This window comes from Pseudophryne corroboree, chromosome 4 (genome assembly GCF_028390025.1).
Source record: "Pseudophryne corroboree isolate aPseCor3 chromosome 4, aPseCor3.hap2, whole genome shotgun sequence".
Classification (NCBI taxonomy): Eukaryota; Metazoa; Chordata; class Amphibia; order Anura; family Myobatrachidae; genus Pseudophryne; species Pseudophryne corroboree.
In genome coordinates this window covers 539,593,683-539,621,143 of record NC_086447.1, presented here as the reverse complement: position 1 = coordinate 539,621,143, position 27,461 = coordinate 539,593,683, and the positions used below count along the sequence as shown (strand labels likewise).

The window sequence follows — 27,461 nt, the reverse complement described above, 5'->3', positions numbered from 1 at the left end:
TCGGTTGCGATGCCTGACCTTCCCAACACTGGACGTGAAGAGCATGCGCCTTCCACCATTTGCACGCCCCCTGCAAGTGCTGGAAGGAGCACCCGCAGTCCAGTTCCTGATAGTCAGATTGAAGATGTCAGTGTTGAAGTACACCAGGATGAGGAGGATATGGGTGTTGCTGGCGCTGGGGAGGAAATTGACCAGGAGGATTCTGATGGTGAGGTGGTTTGTTTAAGTCAGGCACCCGGGGAGACACCTGTTGTCCGTGGGAGGAATATGGCCGTTGACATGCCAGGTGAAAATACCAAAAAAATCAGCTCTTCGGTGTGGAGGTATTTCACCAGAAATGCGGACAACAGGTGTCAAGCCGTGTGTTCCCTTTGTCAAGCTGTAATAAGTAGGGGTAAGGACGTTAACCACCTCGGAACATCCTCCCTTATACGTCACCTGCAGCGCATTCATAATAAGTCAGTGACAAGTTCAAAAACTTTGGGTGACAGCGGAAGCAGTCCACTGACCAGTAAATCCCTTCCTCTTGTAACCAAGCTCACGCAAACCACCCCACCAACTCCCTCAGTGTCAATTTCCTCCTTCCCCAGGAATGCCAATAGTCCTGCAGGCCATGTCACTGGCAATTCTGACGATTCCTCTCCTGCCTGGGATTCCTCCGATGCATCCTTGCGTGTAACGCCTACTGCTGCTGGCGCTGCTGTTGTTGCTGCTGGGAGTCGATGGTCATCCCAGAGGGGAAGTCGTAAGCCCACTTGTACTACTTCCAGTAAGCAATTGACTGTTCAACAGTCCTTTGCGAGGAAGATGAAATATCACAGCAGTCATCCTGCTGCAAAGCGGATAACTGAGGCCTTGACAACTATGTTGGTGTTAGACGTGCGTCCGGTATCCGCCGTTAGTTCACAGGGAACTAGACAATTTATTGAGGCAGTGTGCCCCCGTTACCAAATACCATCTAGGTTCCACTTCTCTAGGCAGGCGATACCGAGAATGTACACGGACGTCAGAAAAAGACTCACCAGTGTCCTAAAAAATGCAGTTGTACCCAATGTCCACTTAACCACGGACATGTGGACAAGTGGAGCAGGGCAGGGTCAGGACTATATGACTGTGACAGCCCACTGGGTAGATGTATGGACTCCCGCCGCAAGAACAGCAGCGGCGGCACCAGTAGCAGCATCTCGCAAACGCCAACTCTTTCCTAGGCAGGCTACGCTTTGTATCACCGCTTTCCAGAATACGCACACAGCTGAAAACCTCTTACGGCAACTGAGGAAGATCATCGCGGAATGGCTTACCCCAATTGGACTCTCCTGTGGATTTGTGGCATCGGACAACGCCAGCAATATTGTGTGTGCATTAAATATGGGCAAATTCCAGCACGTCCCATGTTTTGCACATACCTTGAATTTGGTGGTGCAGAATTTTTTAAAAAACGACAGGGGCGTGCAAGAGATGCTGTCGGTGGCCAGAAGAATTGCGGGACACTTTCGGCGTACAGGCACCACGTACAGAAGACTGGAGCACCACCAAAAACTACTGAACCTGCCCTGCCATCATCTGAAGCAAGAAGTGGTAATGAGGTGGAATTCAACCCTCTATATGCTTCAGAGGTTGGAGGAGCAGCAAAAGGCCATTCAAGCCTATACAATTGAGCACGATATAGTAGGTGGAATGCACCTGTCTCAAGCGCAGTGGAGAATGATTTCAACGTTGTGCAAGGTTCTGATGCCCTTTGAACTTGCCACACGTGAAGTCAGTTCAGACACTGCCAGCCTGAGTCAGGTCATTCCCCTCATCAGGCTTTTGCAGAAGAAGCTGGAGACATTGAAGGAGGAGCTAACACGGAGCGATTCCGCTAGGCATGTGGGACTTGTGGATGGAGCCCTTAATTCGCTTAACAAGGATTCACGGGTGGTCAATCTGTTGAAATCAGAGCACTACATTTTGGCCACCGTGCTCGATCCTAGATTTAAAGCCTACCTTGGATCTCTCTTTCCGGCAGACACAAGTCTGCTGGGGTTGAAAGACCTGCTGGTGACAAAATTGTCAAGTCAAGCGGAACGCGACCTGTCAACATCTCCTCCTTCACATTCTCCCGCAACTGGGGGTGCGAGGAAAAGGCTCAGAATTCCGAGCCCACCCGCTGGCGGTGATGCAGGGCAGTCTGGAGCGACTGCTGATGCTGACATCTGGTCCGGACTGAAGGACCTGACAACGATTACGGACATGTCGTCTACTGTCACTGCATATGATTCTCTCAACATTGATAGAATGGTGGAGGATTATATGAGTGACCGCATCCAAGTAGGCACGTCACACAGTCCGTACTTATACTGGCAGGAAAAAGAGGCAATTTGGAGGCCCTTGCACAAACTGGCTTTATTCTACCTAAGTTGCCCTCCCACAAGTGTGTACTCCGAAAGAGTGTTTAGTGCCGCCGCTCACCTTGTCAGCAATCGGCGTACGAGGTTACATCCAGAAAATGTGGAGAAGATGATGTTCATTAAAATGAATTATAATCAATTCCTCCGCGGAGACATTGACCAGCAGCAATTGCCTCCACAAAGTACACAGGGAGCTGAGATGGTGGATTCCAGTGGGGACGAATTGATAATCTGTGAGGAGGGGGATGTACACGGTGATATATCGGAGGGTGATGATGAGGTGGACATCTTGCCTCTGTAGAGCCAGTTTGTGCAAGGAGAGATTAATTGCTTCTTTTTTGGGGGGGGTCCAAACCAACCCGTCATATCAGTCACAGTCGTGTGGCAGACCCTGTCACTGAAATGATGGGTTGGTTAAAGTGTGCATGTCCTGTTTTGTTTATACAACATAAGGGTGGGTGGGAGGGCCCAAGGACAATTCCATCTTGCACCTCTTTTTTCTTTTCTTTTTCTTTGCATCATGTGCTGATTGGGGAGGGTTTTTTGGAAGGGACATCCTGCGTGACACTGCAGTGCCACTCCTAAATGGGCCCGGTGTTTGTGTCGGCCACTAGGGTCGCTAATCTTACTCACACAGTCAGCTACCTCATTGCGCCTCTTTTTTTCTTTGCGTCATGTGCTGTTTGGGGAGGGTTTTTTGGAAGGGACATCCTGCGTGACACTGCAGTGCCACTCCTAGATGGGCCCGGTGTTTGTGTCGGCCACTAGGGTCGCTAATCTTACTCACACAGCTACCTCATTGCGCCTCTTTTTTTCTTTGCGTCATGTGCTGTTTGGGGAGGGTTTTTTGGAAGGGACATCCTGCGTGACACTGCAGTGCCACTCCTAGATGGGCCCGGTGTTTGTGTCGGCCACTAGGGTCGCTAATCTTACTCACACAGCTACCTCATTGCGCCTCTTTTTTTCTTTGCGTCATGTGCTGTTTGGGGAGGGTTTTTTGGAAGGGCCATCCTGCGTGACACTGCAGTGCCACTCCTAGATGGGCCCGGTGTTTGTGTCGGCCACTAGGGTCGCTAATCTTACTCACACAGCTACCTCATTGCACCTCTTTTTTTCTTTGCTTCATGTGCTGTTTGGGGAGGGTTTTTTGGAAGGGACATCCTGCGTGACACTGCAGTGCCACTCCTAGATGGGCCCGGTGTTTGTGTCGGCCACTAGGGTCGCTTATCTTACTCACACAGCGACCTCGGTGCAAATTTTAGGACTAAAAATAATATTGTGAGGTGTGAGGTATTCAGAATAGACTGAAAATGAGTGTAAATTATGGTTTTTGAGGTTAATAATACTTTGGGATCAAAATGACCCCCAAATTCTATGATTTAAGCTGTTTTTTAGTGTTTTTTGAAAAAAACACCCGAATCCAAAACACACCCGAATCCGACAAAAAAAATTCGGTGAGGTTTTGCCAAAACGCGTTCGAACCCAAAACACGGCCGCGGAACCGAACCCAAAACCAAAACACGAAACCCGAAAAATTTCAGGCGCTCATCTCTAGTATACACCTGTTCATTGTAATTAGAGATGTGCGGCGGATACTTTTCGTGTTTTGTGTTTGGTTCTAATTCATCGCTCGTGTTTTGGTTTTGGCTTGGTTTTTGCGAATACCACCCTTTTCGTGTTTTGGTTTTGGTTTTGGATCTGGACTATTTTTGAAAAAAGCATAAAAACAGCTAAAATCACAGAATTTGGGGGTAATTTTGATCCTACAGAATTATTAACCTCAATAACATTCATTTCCACACATTTCCAGTCTACTCTGAACACCTCACACCTCACAATATTGTTTTAGGCCAAAAGGTTGCACCGAGGTGGCTGTATGACTAAGCTAAGCGACACAAGTGTGCAGCACAAACACCTGTCCCATCTAGGAGTGGCACTGCAGTGTCAGACAGGATGGCAGATATAAAAATAGGCCCCAAACAGCACATGATGCAAAGAAAAAGAGGTGCACCGAGGTGGCTGTATGGCTAAGCTAAGCGACACAAGTGTGCGGCACAAACACCTGTCCCATCTAGGAGTGGCACTGCAGTGTCAGACAGGATGGCAGATATAAAAATAGGCCCCAAACAGCACATGATGCAAAGAAAAAGAGGTGCACCGAGGTTGCTGTATGACTAAGCTAAGTGACACAAGTGTGCGGCACAAACACCTGGCCCATCTAGGAGTGGCACTTTCGACTTCAGTTGAATATACCCCTTAGTCATGCTTTGTGATTTTTCTTAATTTGCTTCTTTAATACAGGATAGCAGATTTAATAGGCCCCAAACAGGCCCAAAACATCACATGATGCAAAGAAAAAGAAGCGCACCGAGGTTGCTGTATGACTAAGCTAAGCGACACAACCACCTGGCCCATCTAGTAGTGGCATGCAGTTGCTGAATGTCGAAAGTGGCCCGCAATTTTTCAGTCCACTGACAGCATCTCCTGCACGCCCCTGTCATTTTTCTAAAATTCTGCAATTGGTGGACTTATACGGCAGTACCCCTAGACTAATACAGCAGTACCCATGGACTTATACGGCAGTGTCAGACAGGATGGCATTTTAAAAAAAACATGCCCCAAATAGCACATGATGCAAAGATGAAAAAAAGGAGCACCAAGGTTGCTGTATGACTAAGCTAAGCGACACAAGTGTGTGGCACAAACATCTGGCCCAACTAGGAGTGGCACTGCAGTGTCAGACAAGAGGGCAGATATAAAAAAAAGGCCCCAAACAGCACATCATGCAAAGATGTAAAAGAGGTGCAACGAGTTAGCTGTATGACTAAGCTAAGTGACACAAACAATTGGCCCATCTAGGAGTGGCACTGCAGTGTCAGACAGGAGGGCAGATATAAAAAAAAAGGCCCCAAACAGCACATCATGCAAAGATGAAAAAGAGGTGCAATATGGTAGCTGTATGACTAAGCTAAGCGACACAAACAATTGGCCCATCTAGGAATGGCACTGCAGTGTCAGACAGGAGGGTAGATATAAAAAAGGCCCCAAACAGCACATCATACAAAGATGAAAAAGAGGTGCAATGAGGTTGCTGTATGACTAAGCTAAGCGACAAAAGTGTGCAGCACAAACACCTGGCCCATCTAGGGTTGGCACTGCAGTCCCACTGCACTAATGGCGGATACCGGATGCATGTCTAACACCAGCATAGTTGTTACGGCCTCAGTAATCCACTTTGCAACAGGGTATATATATACAGCAGTATCACTGGACTGGACTTATACGCCAGTACCACTTTAATTATACGGCAGGATCACTGGATTTATGCAGCAGGATCACTGGATTTATACGGCAGGATCACTGGAATTATACGGCAGGATCACTGGACTTTAACTGCGGGATCACTGGAATTATAGGCAGTACCACTGGACATAAACAGCAGTATCAATGGACATATACGGCAGTATCACTGGACATATACGGCAGTATCACTGGACTGTACTTATACACCAGTACCACTGGAATTATACGGCAGGATCACTGGAATTATACGGCAGGATCACCTGAATTATACGGCAGTATCACTGGAATTATACGGCAGGATCACTGGAATTATACGGCAGGATCACTGGAATTATACCGCAGTACCGCTGGACATATATGGCAGTATCACTGGAATTATATGGCAGTATCACTGGACATATACGGCAGTATCACAGGACTGTACTTATACACCAGTACCACTGTAATTATACGGCAGGATCACTGGAATTATATGGCAGGATCACTGGAATTATATGACAGGATCACTGGAATTATACGGCAGTACCGCTGTATGGGTGTAGTATGGTATGCCGGCGGCCAGGCTCCTGGCGACCAGCATACCGGCGCCGGGAGCCCGACACCCAGCATACCGACAGTGTGGTGAGCGCAAAGGAGCCCCTTGCTGGCTCACTACGCTCGCCACGCTGCGGGCACGGTGGTGCGCTACGCACGCCACGCTATTTATTCTCCCTCCAGGGGAGTCGTGGACCCCCACGAGAGAGAATAGCTGTCGGTATGCCGGGTGTCGGGATCCCGGCGCCGGTATACTGTGCACCGGGATCCCGACATTCGGCATACTGAAGACCACCTCCGCTTGACATATACGGCAGTATCAATTGACATATACTGCAGTATCACTGGACATATACGGCAGTATCAATGGACATATATAGCAGTATCACTGGACATATCCGGCAGTATCACTGGACTGTACTTATACTCCAGTACCACTGGAATTAGACAGCAGGATCACTGGAATTATATGGCAGGGTCACTGGAATTATACGGCAGGATCACAGGAATTATATGGCAATATCACTGGAATTATACTCCAGTATCACAGGAATTATACGGCAATATCACTGGAATTATACGACAGTATCACAGGAATTATACGGCAATATCACTGGAATTTTATGCCAGTATCAGAGGAATTATACGCCAGTATTACAGGAATTATACGGCAATATCACTGGAACTATTCGCCAGTATCACAGGAATTATACGGCAGTATCACAGGAATTATACGCCAGTATCACAGGAATTATACGGCAGTATCACAGGAATTATACGGCAGTATCACAGGAATTATATGTCAATATCACTGGAATTATACACCAGTATCGCAGGAATTATACACCAGTATCACTGGAATTATATGGCAATATCACTGGAATTATATGCCAGTATCACAGGAATTATACGCCAGTATCACAGGAATTATACGGCAATATCACTGGAATTATACGCCAGTATCATGGGAATTATACGCCAGTATCACAGGAATTTTACGGCAATATCACTGGAATTATACGCCAGTATCACGGGAATTATACGGCAGTAACACTGGATATATGGCAGCAGAGGACACCACCACTGTGACTGGTCACTGGACTGATGCTGCACAAGACACTACCCCTGGTCTGATGCAGGACAACACAGCACCACTGAAAGGGACTTATACAGCTACTCCGGATATATGGCAGCAGAGGACACCACCACAGTGACTGGTCACTGGACTCACTGATGCACAAGACACTACCCCTGGTCTGATGAAAGACAACACAGCAAAACTGTAAGGGACTTATACAGCAGCACTGTGGACATATAGCAGCAGTGGACACCAACACTGTGACTGGCTGGACTGATGCAGCATAAGACACTACACTGGGCTGAGCAGCACAACACAGCACTGGAATCACCACCCCCTTTTCCGCCCACACAGACACTGAGGACGGAGACACATCCTCTCACTACACTCTCCGAGACTGGAGTGAAAATGGCGGCGACGCGTGGGTCCTTATATAGAATCCAAACCCCGCGAGAATCCGACAGCGGGATGATGATGTTTTGCCTCGTTCTGGTTTCCGAGTCAGGTGGGAAAACCCGAGCTCGACTCGGATCCGGGCTCGTGACGTGAAATCTGGTAGGGTTCGGTTCTCTGAGAACCAAACCCGCTCATCTCTAATTGTAATGTGGTGTAAAGTGAATTGGAGAGCATTATAATGTTGCATAATATAAACTGGGGCACTGTAATGTGGCACATTATAAAGTGGAGGCACTATAGTGTGGTATAATATGAACTGGGGGGCATTATAATGTGGCATAATATGGCATGTATGTCAAAATGTGAATTGGGGGTACTGTGTTAAATAACATGTACTGGCAGCCCTACAACGTGACATAATGGGAACTAGGGCACAATGGGGCATAAAATTAACAAATGCGGTGGAGACATGTCACTCTAGAAGCATTGGGACAGGGGTCCCTTCAAAATGTTGCTATGGGTCCCACAAACTTCTGACTATGCCCCTGCATCCACCCATGTATAAATATTAGAGATGAGCGCCTGAAATTTTTCGGGTTTTGTGTTTTGGTTTTGGGTTCGGTTCCGCGGCCGTGTTTTGGGTTCGACCGCGTTTTGGCAAAACCTCACCGAATTTTTTTTGTCGGATTCGGGTGTGTTTTGGATTCGGGTGTTTTTTTCAAAAAACCCTAAAAAACAGCTTAAATCATAGAATTTGGGGGTAATTTTGATCCCAAAGTATTATTAACCTCAAAAAACATAATTTACACTCATTTTCAGCCTATTCTGAACACATCACACCTCACAATATTATTTTTAGTCCTAAAATTTGCACCGAGGTCGCTGTGTGAGTAAGATAAGCGACCCTAGTGGCCGACACAAACACCGGGCCCATCTAGGAGTGGCACTGCAGTGTCACGCAGGATGTCCCTTCCAAAAAACCCTCCCCAAACAGCACATGACGCAAAGAAAAAAAGAGGCGCAATGAGGTAGCTGACTGTGTGAGAAAGATAAGCGACCCTAGTGGCCGACACAAACACCGGGCCCATCTAGGAGTGGCACTGCAGTGTCACGCAGGATGTCCCTTCCAAAAAACCCTCCCCAATCAGCACATGATGCAAAGAAAAAGAAAAGAAAAAAGAGGTGCAAGATGGAATTATCCTTGGGCCCTCCCACCCACCCTTATGTTGTATAAACAAAACAGGATATGCACACTTTAACCAACCCATCATTTCAGTGACAGGGTCTGCCACACGACTGTGACTGATATGACGGGTTGGTTTGGACCCCCCCCAAAAAAGAAGCAATTAATCTCTCCTTGCACAAACTGGCTCTACAGAGGCAAGATGTCCACCTCATCTTCACCCTCCGATATATCACCGTGTACATCCCCCTCCTCACAGATTATCAATTCGTCCCCACTGGAATCCACCATCTCAGCTCCCTGTGTACTTTGTGGAGGCAATTGCTGCTGGTCAATGTCTCCGCGGAGGAATTGATTATAATTCATTTTAATGAACATCATCTTCTCCACATTTTCTGGATGTAACCTCGTACGCCGATTGCTGACAAGGTGAGCGGCGGCACTAAACACTCTTTCGGAGTACACACTTGTGGGAGGGCAACTTAGGTAGAATAAAGCCAGTTTGTGCAAGGGCCTCCAAATTGCCTCTTTTTCCTGCCAGTATAAGTACGGACTGTGTGACGTGCCTACTTGGATGCGGTCACTCATATAATCCTCCACCATTCTATCAATGTTGAGAGAATCATATGCAGTGACAGTAGACGACATGTCCGTAATCGTTGTCAGGTCCTTCAGTCCGGACCAGATGTCAGCATCAGCAGTCGCTCCAGACTGCCCTGCATCACCGCCAGCGGGTGGGCTCGGAATTCTGAGCCTTTTCCTCGCACCCCCAGTTGCGGGAGAATGTGAAGGAGGAGATGTTGACAGGTCGCGTTCCGCTTGACTTGACAATTTTGTCACCAGCAGGTCTTTCAACCCCAGCAGACCTGTGTCTGCCGGAAAGAGAGATCCAAGGTAGGCTTTAAATCTAGGATCGAGCACGGTGGCCAAAATGTAGTGCTCTGATTTCAACAGATTGACCACCCGTGAATCCTTGTTAAGCGAATTAAGGGCTGCATCCACAAGTCCCACATGCCTAGCGGAATCGCTCCGTGTTAGCTCCTTCTTCAATGCCTCCAGCTTCTTCTGCAAAAGCCTGATGAGGGGAATGACCTGACTCAGGCTGGCAGTGTCTGAACTGACTTCACGTGTGGCAAGTTCAAAGGGCATCAGAACCTTGCACAACGTTGAAATCATTCTCCACTGCACTTGAGACAGGTGCATTCCATCTCCTATATCGTGCTCAATTGTATAGGCTTGAATGGCCTTTTGCTGCTCCTCCAACCTCTGAAGCATATAGAGGGTTGAATTCCACCTCGTTACCACTTCTTGCTTCAGATGATGGCAGGGCAGGTTCAGTAGTTTTTGGTGGTGCTCCAGTCTTCTGTACGTGGTGCCTGTACGCCGAAAGTGTCCCGCAATTTTTCTGGCCACCGACAGCATCTCTTGCACGCCCCTGTCGTTTTTTAAAAAATTCTGCACCACCAAATTCAAGGTATGTGCAAAACATGGGACGTGCTGGAATTTGCCCATATTTAATGCACACACAATATTGCTGGCGTTGTCCGATGCCACAAATCCACAGGAGAGTCCAATTGGGGTAAGCCATTCCGCGATGATCTTCCTCAGTTGCCGTAAGAGGTTTTCAGCTGTGTGCGTATTCTGGAAAGCGGTGATACAAAGTGTAGCCTGCCTAGGAAAGAGTTGGCGTTTGCGAGATGCTGCTACTGGTGCCGCCGCTGCTGTTCTTGCGGCGGGAGTCCATACATCTACCCAGTGGGCTGTCACAGTCATATAGTCCTGACCCTGCCCTGCTCCACTTGTCCACATGTCCGTGGTTAAGTGGACATTGGGTACAACTGCATTTTTTAGGACACTGGTGAGTCTTTTTCTGACGTCCGTGTACATTCTCGGTATCGCCTGCCTAGAGAAGTGGAACCTAGATGGTATTTGGTAACGGGGGCACACTGCCTCAATAAATTGTCTAGTTCCCTGTGAACTAACGGCGGATACCGGACGCACGTCTAACACCAACATAGTTGTCAAGGACTCAGTTATCCGCTTTGCAGTAGGATGACTGCTGTGATATTTCATCTTCCTCGCAAAGGACTGTTGAACAGTCAATTGCTTACTGGAAGTAGTACAAGTGGGCTTACGACTTCCCCTCTGGGATGACCATCGACTCCCAGCGGCAACAACAGCAGCGCCAGCAGCAGTAGGCGTTACACGCAAGGATGCATCGGAGGAATCACAGGCAGGAGAGGACTCGTCAGACTTGCCAGTGACATGGCCTGCAGGACTATTGGCATTCCTGGGGAAGGAGGAAATTGACACTGAGGGAGTTGGTGGGGTGGTTTGCGTGAGCTTGGTTACAAGAGGAAGGGATTTACTGGTCAGTGGACTGCTTCCGCTGTCACCCAAAGTTTTTGAACTTGTCACTGACTTATTATGAATGCGCTGCAGGTGACGTATAAGGGAGGATGTTCCGAGGTGGTTAACGTCCTTACCCCTACTTATTACAGCTTGACAAAGGGAACACACGGCTTGACACCTGTTGTCCGCATTTCTGGTGAAATACCTCCACACCGAAGAGCTGATTTTTTTGGTATTTTCACCTGGCATGTCAACGGCCATATTCCTCCCACGGACAACAGGTGTCTCCCCGGGTGCCTGACTTAAACAAACCACCTCACCATCAGAATCCTCCTGGTCAATTTCCTCCCCAGCGCCAGCAACACCCATATCCTCCTCATCCTGGTGTACTTCAACACTGACATCTTCAATCTGACTATCAGGAACTGGACTGCGGGTGCTCCTTCCAGCACTTGCAGGGGGCATGCAAATAGTGGAAGGCGCATGCTCTTCACGTCCAGTGTTGGGAAGGTCAGGCATCGCAAACGACACAATTGGACTCTCCTTGTGGATTTGGGATTTCAAAGAACGCACAGTTCTTTGCGGTGCTTTTGCCAGCTTGAGTCTTTTCAGTTTTCTAGCGAGAGGCTGAGTGCTTCCATCCTCATGTGAAGCTGAACCACTAGCCATGAACATAGGCCAGGGCCTCAGCCGTTCCTTGCCACTCCGTGTGGTAAATGGCATATTGGCAAGTTTACGCTTCTCCTCCGACAATTTTATTTTAGGTTTTGGAGTCCTTTTTTTTCTGATATTTGGTGTTTTGGATTTGACATGCTCTGTACTATGACATTGGGCATCGGCCTTGGCAGACGACGTTGCTGGCATTTCATCGTCTCGGCCATGACTAGTGGCAGCAGCTTCAGCACGAGGTGGAAGTGGATCTTGATCTTTCCCTAATTTTGGAACCTCAACTTTTTTGTTCTCCATATTTTATAGGCAGAACTAAAAGGCACCTCAGGTAAACAATGGAGATGGATGGATTGGATACTAGTATACAATTATGGACGGACTGCCACGGTTAGGTGGTATAAAAAAACCACGGTTAGGTGGTATATATTATAATAATAATACAATTATGGATGGACGGACTGCCTGCCGACTGCCGACACAGAGGTAGCCACAGCCGTGAACTACCGCACTGTACACTGGTTGATAAAGAGATAGTAGTATACTCGTAACAACTAGTATGACACTATGACGACGGTATAAAGAATGAAAAAAAAACCACGGTTAGGTGGTATATATTATAATAATAATACAATTATGGATGGACGGACTGCCTGCCGAGTGCCGACACAGAGGTAGCCACAGCCGTGAACTACCGCACTGTACACTGGTTGATAAAGAGATAGTAGTATACTCGTAACAACTAGTATGACACTATGACGGTATAAAGAATGGAAAAAAAACCACGGTTAGGTGGTATATATTATAATAATAATACAATTATGGATGGACGGACTGCCTGCCGACTGCCGACACAGAGGTAGCCACAGCCGTGAACTACCGCACTGTACACTGGTTGATAAAGAGATAGTAGTATACTCGTAACAACTAGTATGACACTATGACGACGGTATAAAGAAAGAAAAAAAAATACCACAGTTAGGTGGTATATATTATAATAATAATACAATTATGGATGGACGGACTGCCTGCCGACTGCCGACACAGAGGTAGCCACAGCCGTGAACTACCGCACTGTACACTGGTTGATAAAGAGATAGTAGTATACTCGTAACAACTAGTATGACACTATGACGGTATAAAGAATGAAAAAAAAACCACGGTTAGGTGGTATATACTATAATAATAATACAATTATGGATGGACGGACTGCCTGCCGACTGCCGACACAGAGGTAGCCACAGCCGTGAACTACCGCACTGTACACTGGTTGATAAAGAGATAGTAGTATACTCGTAACAACTAGTATGACACTATGACGACGGTATAAAGAAAGAAAAAAAAATACCACAGTTAGGTGGTATATATTATAATAATAATACAATTATGGATGGACGGACTGCCTGCCGACTGCCGACACAGAGGTAGCCACAGCCGTGAACTACCGCACTGTACACTGGTTGATAAAGAGATAGTAGTATACTCGTAACAACTAGTATGACACTATGACGACGGTATAAAGAATGAAACAAAAACCACGGTTAGGTGGTATATATTATAATAATAATACAATTATGGATGGACGGACTGCCTGCCGACTGCCGACACAGAGGTAGCCACAGCCGTGAACTACCGCACTGTACACTGGTTGATAAAGAGATAGTAGTATACTCGTAACAACTAGTATGACACTATGACGACGGTATAAAGAAAGAAAAAAAAATACCACAGTTAGGTGGTATATATTATAATAATAATACAATTATGGATGGACGGACTGCCTGTCGACTGCCGACACAGAGGTAGCCACAGCCGTGAACTACCGCACTGTACACTGGTTGATAAAGAGATAGTAGTATACTCGTAACAACTAGTATGACACTATGACGACGGTATAAAGAAAGAAAAAAAAATACCACAGTTAGGTGGTATATATTATAATAATAATACAATTATGGATGGACGGACTGCCTGCCGACTGCCGACACAGAGGTAGCCACAGCCGTGAACTACCGCACTGTACACTGGTTGATAAAGAGATAGTAGTATACTCGTAACAACTAGTATGACACTATGACGACGGTATAAAGAATGAAAAAAAAACCACGGTTAGGTGGTATATATTATAATAATAATACAATTATGGATGGACGGACTGCCTGCCGACTGCCGACACAGAGGTAGCCACAGCCGTGAACTACCGCACTGTACACTGGTTGATAAAGAGATAGTAGTATACTCGTAACAACTAGTATGACACTATGACGACGGTATAAAGAATGAAAAAAAAACCACGGTTAGGTGGTATATATTATAATAATAATACAATTATGGATGGACGGACTGCCTGCCGACTGCCGACACAGAGGTAGCCACAGCCGTGAACTACCGCACTGTACACTGGTTGATAAAGAGATAGTAGTATACTCGTAACAACTAGTATGACACTATGACGGTATAAAGAATGAAAAAAAAACCACGGTTAGGTGGTATATATTATAATAATAATACAATTATGGATGGACGGACTGCCTGCCGACTGCCGACACAGAGGTAGCCACAGCCGTGAACTACCGCACTGTACACTGGTTGATAAAGAGATAGTAGTATACTCGTAACAACTAGTATGACACTATGACGACGGTATAAAGAAAGAAAAAAAAATACCACGGTTAGGTGGTATATATTGTAATACAATTATGGATGGACGGACTGCCTGCCGAGTTCCGACTGCCGACACAGAGGTAGCCACAGCCGTGAACTACCGCACTGTACTGTGTCTGCTGCTAATATAGACTGGTTGATAAAGAGATAGTATACAATACATACAACAATATACTACTATACTGGTGGTCAGGCACTGGTCACCACTAGTCACACTGGCAGTGGCACTCCTGCAGCAAAAGTGTGCACTGTTTAATTTTAAATTAATATAATATTATGTACTCCTGGGGGCTCCTGCTATAACAACCTGCAGTGCTCCCCAGTCTCCCCCACAATTATTATAAGCTTTGCCTTTTATACATTGATGTGCAGCACACTGGGCTGAGCTGAGTGCACACAGACTGAGTCACACTGTGTGACTGGCTGCTGCTGTGTATCGTTTTTTTTCAGGCAGAGAACGGATATAGCAGAGAACGGATATATTATATTAAAATAAATAAAAGTTAACTAACAACAACTGCACTGGTCACTGTGGTAAACTCTGTCTGACTCTGCACAATCTCTCTCTCTCTTCTAATCTAATTTCTAATGGAGAGGACGCCAGCCACGTCCTCTCCCTATCAATCTCAATGCACGTGTGAAAATGGCGGCGACGCGCGGCTCCTTATATAGAATCCGAGTCTCGCGAGAATCCGACAGCGTCATGATGACGTTCGGGCGCGCTCGGGTTAACCGAGCAAGGCGGGAGGATCCGAGTCTGCTCGGACCCGTAAAAAAAAACATGAAGTTCGTGCGGGTTCGGTTTCAGAGAAACCGAACCCGCTCATCTCTAATAAATATACCCATAAAACTAGTCCCCTCAAACTGGGACTGCATATTATAAAAGAACTGTACCCCAAATGTTTTTATTTTGTGTGGTGCAGTTTACCACATTATAATAAAATATAGACTGGGTGCAGAATCACTCTTATCCAGCAAGTCTCCAGGAGCTACAATTGTAAAATGGTATGCAGTTAATATACTACCTGTCGGGATCCCATCATTCAGGATCCTGACGCCGGAACCCCGACAGACGGCTAAATCCCGTCCCGTATTCCCATTTGGCCACCAACCAAGTGGGAAAATAACCTGTGGCGAGCAAAGCTGACAGCCGGCATGCCGACAGCTGGCATATCGTATGTATTCTGGTAAAACACTTCTCTCTCACCTGCTACTAAAGTGGGCTGATTTCTTATATGCAGCAGGAGCGGTTCTTGGTGCGGGCAAGCAGTGCCAGGGGGCGCGGCGGCAGTCACCCCGCAGGCACCACCACCTGCCCGCACCCCGCTCCCCCGGCTGCAGCAGACGCCGTGGGCTGTGTGGGCGTCCGCTGCAGCCGGCTCCAGCGACAGACGCTAGAGGTCAGTATTGACCTCTAGTGTCTGTGCAGCGCTGCTATGGGAGAGACGTCATGACATCTCTCCCATAGAGAGGAGCCAGCGGCCAGACAGAGCAGCAGCAGCGGTCGGGAAGCAGGAGCAGGGCAGTGGTAAGTATTGTTTTTTTTTTTTTTGTGTGTGCACAACTGCTGGGGGCAAAGAAACAGGGCACAACTACTGGGGGCAAAGATAGAGGGGGCACAACTACTGGGGGCAAAGAAACAGGGCACAACTACTGGGGGTAAAGAAAGAGGGGGCACAACTACTTGGGGCAAAGAAAGAGGGGGCACAACTGCTGGGGGCAAAGAAACAGGGCACAACTACTGGGGGCAAAGAAAGAGGGGGCACAACTACTGGGGGCAAAGAAAGAGGGGCACAACTACTGGGGGCAAAGAAAGAGGGAGCAAAGAAAAGAGGCACAACTACTGGGTGCAAAGCAACAGGGGGCACAACTACTGGGTGCAAAGCAACAGTGGGCACAACTACTGGGTGCAAAGCAACAGGGGGCACAACTACTGGGGGAAAAGCAACAGGGGGCACAGCGACAGGGGGCACAACTACTGGGGGCAAATCAACTGGGGGCACAACTACTTGGGGCAAATCTGGGGGCACATCTACTGGGAGCATAATGGTGGCCACGCCCCTCCCCTATGAGACCACGCCTCTATTTCTTTTGCGCTCCCCAAACTGTTTTGCCGCGGGGCTGGGGCGCCAGTGGAAACTTTCGCACTGGGCACCACAAGGTGTAGAACCGGCCCTGATAATATGCAGCTCTGTTGTCTGTCGCTCCCATGGGAACTTAGTAATTGGATGATGGATAAGAGAACTTTTGTGTTAATACTTCATACACAATAATGTTTTGGTTGGTTTTTTTGCATTTGAAAACACTGATCGAACGCATAAAAAATGCATTTGACACATTTTTGTAGTAGTATTATTACTAGCATCTAGAGCTCATAGTTGCCAATGATAAACGCCAAACAAAAAGGAAAGCTAACAAATTGCAAAGGTAGTAAAAACACCATTGCCTAAGGGAACACTGTTTTATAGGGATGTAGTTATGTGACCGGGATGTAGTTATGTGCCAACCAACAGGGACTATTCCCACTCATGGATATCCACAACACCCATAGAGTGGGAATAGAACCTGTGGCGAGTGCAGCGAGCCCGCAAGGGGCTTCGTTGAGTTCGCCCTCCCTCCCTGCCAGCCATCTCACACATACCCAACCCATTTTATAGTGTCAGACCCATGTACTATCATTAAACTGCATGCAAAAGACAGCAATGTGTATGATACCTTAATGCTGGTAAGCAATAGTAGCAGGGATGAGGGTAGAATTAGACTATGAAAACCAACAGGGTAGGAGGAACATCAGCAGTAGGGTGTGTAGTCCAGGCCCCCCTTTTTCCTCTATATTTGTGTATATATTGTACACTGGAAGACAAGGCTTCCTTCCTCTGGTATTGGCACCCCTCCCATTTACCCTCAGGTGTTTTAATAAGCAAGGTTCCTGCATTTCAGATCACACATTGATAAGGCCCTATATAGAGGTAAGTCCTAGATAAATTTATATAACGTGATAGTATTAGGAATGTTAGGGACCCATGTGATTAAGTCACCTGGTCGCGGTACATGGGCCCGCATTTTTGCGCAAATATGTGCTAAGAACTTCAATTATTCTCCATGTTAATTGTGAGGTTTTATTTAAATTATTCTTTCAGGGTTCTTTGTGCTAGGAGTGTGTATCTGCATTTCTCTTCCTCCAGCGAAATATACCAGCTACCAGAGCCTTATTTCTGGGAGTGATGGAACCATTCAGATATCTTACACACGTTTCCTAAATCCTGTTTGCTTAGTACATTATATATATATATATATATATATACAGTGAAGGGTTTGCGATAATTGGGGACAGATGTCCACTGGCCCCGTGTCACAAAACCAGGCGGCACTCCACGGATTTAGTGAAAAAAAGTAAATCTTTATGTAAAAAACAACATGAGGGTCTGACGTTTCAACACCGCGGCGGGTGTTTTTTTCAAGGACACATGGTGAAGCAAACAGTGTTTAAACAATTCTTACCTTAAGTACTTTACACACGCCACTGCTACCAAACGAGGGCGGGGGGCGGGAGCGCCTCCGGCAATCCCGGTGTCCGGCCGCGGGAGATGACGTAGCCGTCGCCAGGCAACCAGGCAAGGCTTGGCCCAGGGCATCTCGCGAGAGATGACGTTGCCGTCGCCAGGCAACCAGACACGCTCGGCCCAGCGCCTCTCACGGGAGCAATGAGGAGTGCAATAACAATAAAGTGCAATGTGCATGTGAACTGTGGCAGATACAAATGTGACACATAAAACTCTAGGGGAAACGAGGTAACGTTTCCAGCAATGTGTAGTGAATTTAAAACAAACTGTATCTTGGTAGCAGTGGCGTGTGTAAAGTACTTAAGGTAAGAATTGTTTAAACACTGTTTGCTTCACCATGTGTCCTTGAAAAAAACACCCGCCGCGGTGTTGAAACGTCGGACCCTCATGTTGTTTTTTACATAAAGATTTACTTTTTTTCACTAAATCCGTGGAGTGCCGCCTGATTTTGTGACATGGGGCCAGTGGACATCTGTCCCCAATTATCGCAAACCCTTCACTGTGCATATTTGAAGGAAGGCACCCCGGTAATAAGCCGTGATCATCGAGTGCCAGCTACACCACAAAATATATATATATATATGTGTGTGTGTATATATATATATATATATATGTGTGTGTGTATATATATATATATAATGTGGCCCCATCGTACGCCAACGCGTTTATGTTTAGCGCAGAACGTGATATTTTCTTCAATAGAACATTAGTTGGGAATAAGGTTTTATTTTATGCTAGATATATAGACGACATATTCCTTATTTGGACGGGATCGGAGGAATCATTTGTGTCGCTTATATCTAGTCATAATACATCCGATAGTCCCATTAAATTCACTTATTCTATTGATTGTAAGTCGGTACATTTTCTTGATGTGCTGATAGAATTGAATGATGGTAAAATTTCCACGAATTTATTCAGTAAACAAACAGACCGAAACACCCTGTTACATGCATCAAGTTTCCACCCTAAGCCTCTGAAGTATGGGTTACCATACTCTCAATTCCTCCGTGCTAGGCGGATTTGTAGTGACGATGAGCTAGCTATTGATAACATCGATCAAATGATAATTAAATTTAAAACTCGGGGTTATGATGAGCTGATGCTACAGCAAGCAAAAGCCAGAGCATTATCAATTCCCCGTGAGCAACTTCTGGTCACCAGACAAAGAAATGATAACACTAATCGCATTGCGTGGGTTAACCACTATAATGATAAGAGCAATCAGATTAGAACCATTACAAAAAAACTCTGGCCTATAGTCAGTACTGACAAAAATTTGAATTTAATGGGTAAGACAGTGATGCCATGTTATACCAGGGGGAGGAATATACGTGACTGGGTAGTCAAGACTGACATTACTAAAATAGAAACCCCCGAGTCCCATTTTTTGTCAAGAAAGAACGGCTGCTATAAATGTCTGAGCTGCACCACCTGTAGCTATATGGTGGCAGGGGACAGCTTTAGACATCCATATAGCGGTAAAAAGTTTTTTATTAGGCATCGGGTGACATGTACGACGAAATTCGTTGTATACATGATCACCTGTCCCTGTGGCCTTAGTTACGTAGGAAAGACAGATAGAACCCTACGTGAACGTATGGCTACACACAGACTATCGATCAGGACTGCTCTGGAGAAGGGCCATAGCGATCAACCTATTGCAAGACACTTTGTGAGAGCTGGTCATAATCTATCAGCTCTGAGGTATATGATTATAGATCACGTGCCTCCCAGATGCAGAGGGGGGGATAGATCTCTTGCACTTTTGCGCTGTGAATCTAGGTGGATTCACAGATTAAACACCTTGTCCCCTAAGGGTCTCAATGAAACCCTTGGGCTCCACTGCTTTCTATGAGAGTAAAAGTTCTTATGATTGCGGATCTGTATGCTATAATGCAATGTATAATATGGGATATGTGCGGCTTGCATATATTGTTATTTAGATATGTGTTATCATGGTGCTAGATTAAGTTCATCTGGGTTATCTGCCGGGTTTATGTGAGTTTTAATGAATACCATATAATGTACTATTTTTTGTGTGATCGGATCCAGATCAACAATGGACTATAACAATTATATTTATAACATAAGACGTATTAGAACTACTCTATGTATCTGTCTGAATACTCCTTATGGTGACTCGTTCCCTCATTATGCCGTTTTATTTGTCACAGAAGTTTGTTGGTCGGTTGTTATGGTGACGGGGAACGAATGATGACGTCACATGTGGGCGCCGTCCTCGGTCTTCCGGATCCAGCCGTGATTCACGTGGTGCGGTGAGGGGATATAAACGTGAGTTTTGTGTTTGTTTATTTATCCTGATGACGAGGAAATAAAGTCCTCGAAACGTTGAAGCACATCCCTGTCTTTGCTTGATAATTTACGAGTGCCGCCGTCTGTGAATATATGTTTGGAGTACCCTGCATGCGGGACCCCTACGGAAGGCACCGGACCATTATAATCTCTGACTGTGTGTGCTGCCTATCTGGACGCTTGTATATATATATATATATATATGGTATTCACTTTGCCAGCTGTCAGGATCTCGATTGTCAGGATACCGACGCGGGAATCCCAACACCTGGTGATATACCGGCTGAAATCCCCACTCGGGTGGCGGTCCACACCACCACCCATGGGGGAATATAACCCTGTGGTGACCTAAGTTTGCCACCGGGCCCGAAGTGTGGTGAGGGCAGTGAACCTCACCGCCGGTCTCCCAGCCGCCGGGATCCCAACAGCCGGGATATCATACTGATCCCATATATATATATATATATATATATGTGTATGTATGTATGTATGTATGTATGTATGTATATATATGGTTCAGAAGCATGTGCAGTAAGGAAACATTGACCGATTTGCGTACAATGGGGCTAATTCAGACCTGATTACTGCTGTGGATTTTTGCACAGCAGGCGATCAGGTCTGAACTGCGCATGCGCCGCAGTGCGCAATGTGCATGTAAGAGATGCTATCGGCATCTCAGCCCAGTGATCGCCTTTGCCTGAGTCGCATGTGCAGCCACATCGCGATAGTGGCTAGCTGACCCATTCACAGTAGCGTATGCAACCAAGCAATCCTCTGGATCATGTGTGCAAACGTAGTGACCACTTTACAAGGTTCATTTTCAGCATAACCCAGTTTTTAAATGGGGAGAAGTCAGGGGGTGCAGCGAGGGAAGGGAGAGAAGGGACAAAAGGGAGCTGACAAAGGTGGAAGGAGGAAGAGGTGACGAACATATGAAGTGGGAGGTGAGAAGGGTGTAGGGTTGGTCCCAGAGGAGGGGTCAGCCCACAGTAACTAGCCACACACTGTATAGGTTGGAGCTGGGTGCAGGGGGGAGCAGGGACTCAGGAGGCAGGCGGAGAGAAGGGCTATGGTGAGGGAGGAGGTGGAGCAGCTCAAAAAGGGGATTATCTCCATCCTGACACTGCCTATATTAACTGTAGATGACAGCTGCACTGAGCCCCTCAACCCAGTACTTTCACAGGAGCCTCTCAAATATTTGCGGGGAGTGGTTGGGCTAGTAAGCCCCTATGCATACACAAAAATCTGAAGCGGTTTTGTCATAAATGTAAAATGGAATTTTTGCATTAATTAACCATAAAACTTGCACCCAAAAATTTGACATCCAGGAAAAGTACCCCACCCTTGCCGAACCACCAGCTATAGGCTCACCTTACAAATAGTCCCTTACACCCCCTGCAATGATTTAGTTTCTGCCACATAGGATTACAAGATCATCCATTAAATAAGGGACATATATGAATTGCACAGGACCTGTGGCTGATTAAAACCAGGTGAAATGGAGACTTGGGGGTATATTTGCTAATGTTTGATTTTGTATTTGATTTTATGGTCAATTTCAATCAACTGAAAAGGAATCAAATCAACATTCGTTTTCACTGTCCAAATCGTTCATTTGCGAACATTCGACTTTGAAATCGATTTCAAAATCTAATTTGATGTGTGTCGATTTTGACTAGTAGTTTATTGTTCGGATTTGGATGTCTGTTTTAATGTTGAACATAAATCACCCATAAAATCAAATGGAATAGAATAAAAATCAACAAACTTGCTTATGCATTTCTATTGGACAAGTCATATCACATGCAAGTTCCTCTAATTTTGATTTGCGTACTTCTCCAATAGGGGGCATCTGCGCTGGTTTGCGTACATCTCCGATAGTAGGACATCTGCGCATGCACAGGACCCATTCTGTTTATGTGCAGAATGGGTCCTGCATAGTCGCACACAGTGCCCCTTCAGCCGCATCCTGCCATACAATACAAAGACGCAGGAGCTGCACTGCATCCATCTCTGAATGAGGCCTATCATTCCTCAAGCCACAGTGTTCCACATGTTTGGGTCACTTATTACTAGAGATGTGCGCACATCATCAAGTGTTACTTGCTTTTAAAATTGATAAAAACATCTAAAATCATGTCATTTTATCCTGTCACACATAGCCTACACCGTATTACTAATATTTGGCCTGATTCATTGACAGACACTATGGCGATTGCAGCTGCGATTGTGCACATTGAGGGCCAGATGTACTAAGCTTGAAAAGTGATAAATATCACTGTGATAAAGCACCAGCCAATCGGCTCCTAACTGCCATGTCACAGGCTGTGTTTGAAAAATGACAGTTAGGAGCCGATTGGCTGGTGCTTTGTCACAGTGATATTTATCACTTTTCAAGCTTAGTACATCTGGCTGTGAGTATGTGCAAAATTATTCAAAACCCAGCACCGCTGAAAAGTACAGAGACGCCCAACGGAACAAGCACAAAGGCACAGCAACTCCTTACACATATCCAGCACACATACATATCGGGTTTAGTATGAAATACCTACTATCAAAATCCCGACATCAATTGACCGAAATACCGACATTTAAAATGTCAACAGGTCTAAAAGTCAACACAACTTTAAAAAAAAATGTTGATGTGTATGTCAGCATAGGTCGACATGGACACCGTATAAGTGTACCGCGTCCCCTCGCATGGCTCGCTGCGCTAACCATGCTTCAGGCACGCTATTATATTCCCGACTATTATATTCCCCCTCCAGGTCCCCATGGATGGTAAAGTATGAAAAAGTCGGTTTCAATGCAAAAATCATGAAAACTCATGTCGACTTTTCGACCTGTCGACATTTTAAATGACGGTATTTTGACCTTATCTGTATTTTAAATGTCGGTATTTTGACCATGTCAGTAATTTGACCTTGTCGGGATTTTGAAAGTTGGTCAATGGTTGACGGTATTTTGATCGTCGGGATTTTGATTGTAAGTAAATTGACCGCATCCCAGCAATATTCATCAATATTCATCAGCTCAATTAAATCAACGGCCACGCAGCATGGCAGCCTGAGATGCCAGAGGCACGCTGCTTGAGTATAGATTCACAGGTGCACTCAGTGACATACCCCAAAAACGTCCACAAGACACATATTGGGCCTAATTCAGACCTGATCATAGATGTGCTAAATTTAGCACATCTACAATCAGCTTCCCTACTTCCCTGACATGCGGGTGGATGCCCAGCACAGGGCTAGTCCACCCCGCATGTCAGTGCCTACCTTCCCCCACACACAAGTACAAAAGCGCTTTTGTACTTGAAGAGTAGCTCCCTGCCAGTGCAGCTCCTGCACGCTCGCCCCTAAAACGGCAGCCAAATGCCGCCAGCATGCCCCCTCCCGCCCAGAGACCGCCTCTGCTTGTCAATCACTGTGCCGTCGCATGCGAAAACCCACAGCAGCGATCAGGTCTGAATTAGGCCCATTGTTGCCACCACTCCCCCATTAACAACCACAAATGGTGCCTGACTGTCAATCACTCCAATTGATCCCATCGGATCCCTCCCAGCATCCTCCATGGCTGCCACGTCACTCATTAACCCCAGAAGTTCATGGATTGGCGGCCATTGCAAAGGACAGCTCTTATTGGGAGAGCAACCCTTAGCAATCCTAACTGCATATGTCAGTACATACAGTATGCAATTAGTATCAGCGTGATGTGTGGCGGGATGTTCCACCTAGAGGTTGGTACTGTTCATTCCGCCCACTTTGTTTTCCTTGATAAAGGATGATCGGAAAGCCTAGCCACTTATGACATACCGTATCAGGATGCACTTTTCAGTATAGTCATATTTTTCAACATTTGTAAATGGACCCCTCTAAGTCTGCAATCTGATAAGTGGAAACAAATACAATTACTCTTATTTGTTTCCTTACATTAGGAACATGGAGAACTGATGCAGTTTGTAAGTCGGATGAAGTGATTCCTATAGCTAAAACAATCTCTATCCTCAGCGCTGCTACTCTCAGTGTTAACCCTTGCACTGCCTACCGAATGCTCACGGACTTTGTTACTTTGAGGGCTGGTAAGTTCTGCTGCTTGATGTCACTCCAACATACAGTATCACTGTCCTTCTGCATACATACAGTATGTGTGGCTTTATGTTCTGGGAGAAAAAGTGCACCAATACTTGGGGGAGGGCGTACTGATCATTCACTGAGGCGCATAAAAAATACAGAGCTATCATTACTATCATTACCACAGTCTTTACCACACAAACGTGTAAATGACAATAGCAGTAAATATTCCTCTATAAACTTCATTGCATACACAGCTGCTGCTGTCACACACCAGTAATATAAACTCTCACAGCTGTCACATTTATATTCACCTGTCTACAGCATGGGGAAATATAAAGCACATATGGCAGAGTCACACACCTCCCCCTCTGAAACAGTCCTGTCACATACAGTATCTCTGAATCACAGTTCCAAAGTTTGTTCGTAGAATACACAAGTACATTAATTACAGGAATAAAATGTTTCACAGACAGATCCGATATTACTGAAGTGATATATTGAATAAGTTGATTAGTGAAGTACTGCATATTGCTAATGCTTTTACTAATGTATTGTGTAATGAAGAGTATTTTTGTGGTAGACCATGATTAACTTTACTTTGCTGATTAATACAGATATAAGTATAAATAAAGTTTAGTTTCATTCTCTGAGAATTGATGTAGCACTATCCAGTTCTGCATGGTTGATGTATTTAAGCAGTGGCGCACCCAGGGGGGGTTTCCGAGCACCCAGAAACCCCCCTCCACTAAAAAAAAAAAAAAAAATTTTTTTTTTTTTAGCTGCATGAGTATTATTAATGGCTGCCTAGCGTCCTCTGTAGCCTGCTGTCTTCCTGGTGGCTGGTGACACTTGCAAGTGCAATAAAAGTTTACTTTATTTTAATTATAGTACATATATATCCATGTGCATACATATATACACATACATACATACATACATACATACATATAAACACACACACACACATGATATACATATATATACATGTGTATATATATATATGTACTGTATGTGTGTGTACATATATGTATATATATATATATATATATATATATGCATGTTTAATATGCTATGCATATGTGTCTATGGGTTCACTACGATCTCCCGGCGACCAGCATACCTGCGCCGGGAGGCCGGCCGCCGGCTTACCGACAGTGTGGCGAGCGCAAATGAGCCCCTTGCGGGCTCGCTGCGCTCACCACGCTACGGGCACGCGCGCCACACTATTCTATTCTCCCTCCAGGGGGGTCGTGGACCCCCACTAGGGAGAATAAGTGTCGGTATGCCAGCGGTCGGGCTCCCAGCGCCGGTATGCTGGTCGCCGGGAGCCCGACCGCCGGCATACTGAAGACCACCCGTGTATATGTATGTGTGTGTGTATGTATATATATATATATATATATATATTATATATGTGTAGATATATGTAGGTATATATATATATATATATATACACACACATACACACACACACAGACACACTAGTTTTACGGACCCAGCACATACTGGGTCACCTCAGTCCCCACCCCCGTGATTGGCTCCGCCCAGTTCTGGAACCCCCCCCTTGCAAATCCTGCGTTTGCCACTGTTAAGAGGGAGATGTACTAAGAAGTGATAAAAGTGGAGAAGTGAGCCAGTAGAGAAGTTGCCCATAGCAACAAATCAGCATTGACATAACATTTAGAATTTGCATACTATAAAAGTATACAGAGCAGCTGATTGGTTGCCATGGACAACTTCTCTACTGGCTCACTTCTCCACTATTATCACTGCTTAGTACATCTCCCCCTAATTGGGCTAATGGACTTCTGATGTCAGTGTGCAGAGCAAAGCCCCCTACTCCCTTTAGTAACCTGGTGGCGAGCAAAGCGGAGCGAGCCACCGAGCCCGAAGCGTGGTAAACGAAGCAAGCCTGAGAGGGTACATTTCGGGTACCATGTTCTGACCTTGCTCCTTCCCCTGGTGACGTCAGAAGTCCTTTAGCCAACTTGAATTTAGTCATAACCAATTCTGCAACTGTAACCTGTGAAGTCATGCATACACTGTATCTTCCCCAGGCGACACTGTCATTCAAAATGGTGCAAATAGTGCTGTGGGACAGGCTGTTATTCAGATCTGTGCATCAATGGGAGTAAAAACCATTAATGTAATTAGAGACAGGTAAGAAAAAATAAGATTAACATCATTAACACGCATAGATCGTTGGTGGAATTCTAATACATTTCCTATTTCATTTGGTACATGAAAAAGAACTGGAATGTACATACGACAGTTGGACAAATAAGGTCTTACAGTACTTAGAGAAAATGTACATCAAAAAAAGTCATATTCTTGTATATAATGATCACATATATTTCATGTATCCAACCAGTAGAATTTGCAGCAATCGTAAGCTACAGTAGGTATACAAGTGTTTATATTTAGGCCTAACAATAGTGCAGAAATGATACTAATAATTGTAAAAGTAAATGTTACTAATAAATGTGAAAGAGCCATTTCCCAAATACAATGACATGAACTAAATAAAGAATGGCAGTATAGCTAGTCTGGAGTGGGTCTTACTAGAAGGGTAGCACAGAGCCAGCTCCAGATGACTGTTTACTGCAATCAGATTACTATTGTACTGTTCTGCAGAATGACGTGGGAGTGGGACATACCATGAGTAGTCTCCACCCCCTGTCCCCTACCCTCTGTCCCGAGTGTGGATCATAGGGTCAACAGTGACTAGGTCGGCACCGAAAATAGGTCAACGCAGTCATTATGTCGACACAGTCATTAGGTCGACGCGGAAAAGGTCGATATGAGGTTTTTTTTGGGGGGGTTGTGTCATTTTCTTCCTAAAGTGACCGGGAACCCCAATTAGTGCACTGTATCCCCTCGCATGGCTCGCTTCGCTCACCATGCTTCGGGCATATTACTATTCCCAATTGTAGTCCACGT

The 27,461-nt window shown here is 45.7% G+C and overlaps 1 protein-coding gene across 1 annotated transcript in view; it reads left to right on the top strand.

Moving 5' to 3' along the window:
• LOC134911589 (enoyl-[acyl-carrier-protein] reductase, mitochondrial-like) overlaps positions 1-27,461 on the top strand; it is a 173,982-nt gene that overhangs the window by 92,250 nt on the left and 54,271 nt on the right. Inside the window, exons 3-4 of the mRNA XM_063919715.1 lie at positions 24,383-24,526; positions 26,579-26,681. Coding sequence (XP_063775785.1) covers positions 24,383-24,526; positions 26,579-26,681 — 247 coding nt within the window. The remainder of the gene's footprint in view (positions 1-24,382; positions 24,527-26,578; positions 26,682-27,461) is intronic.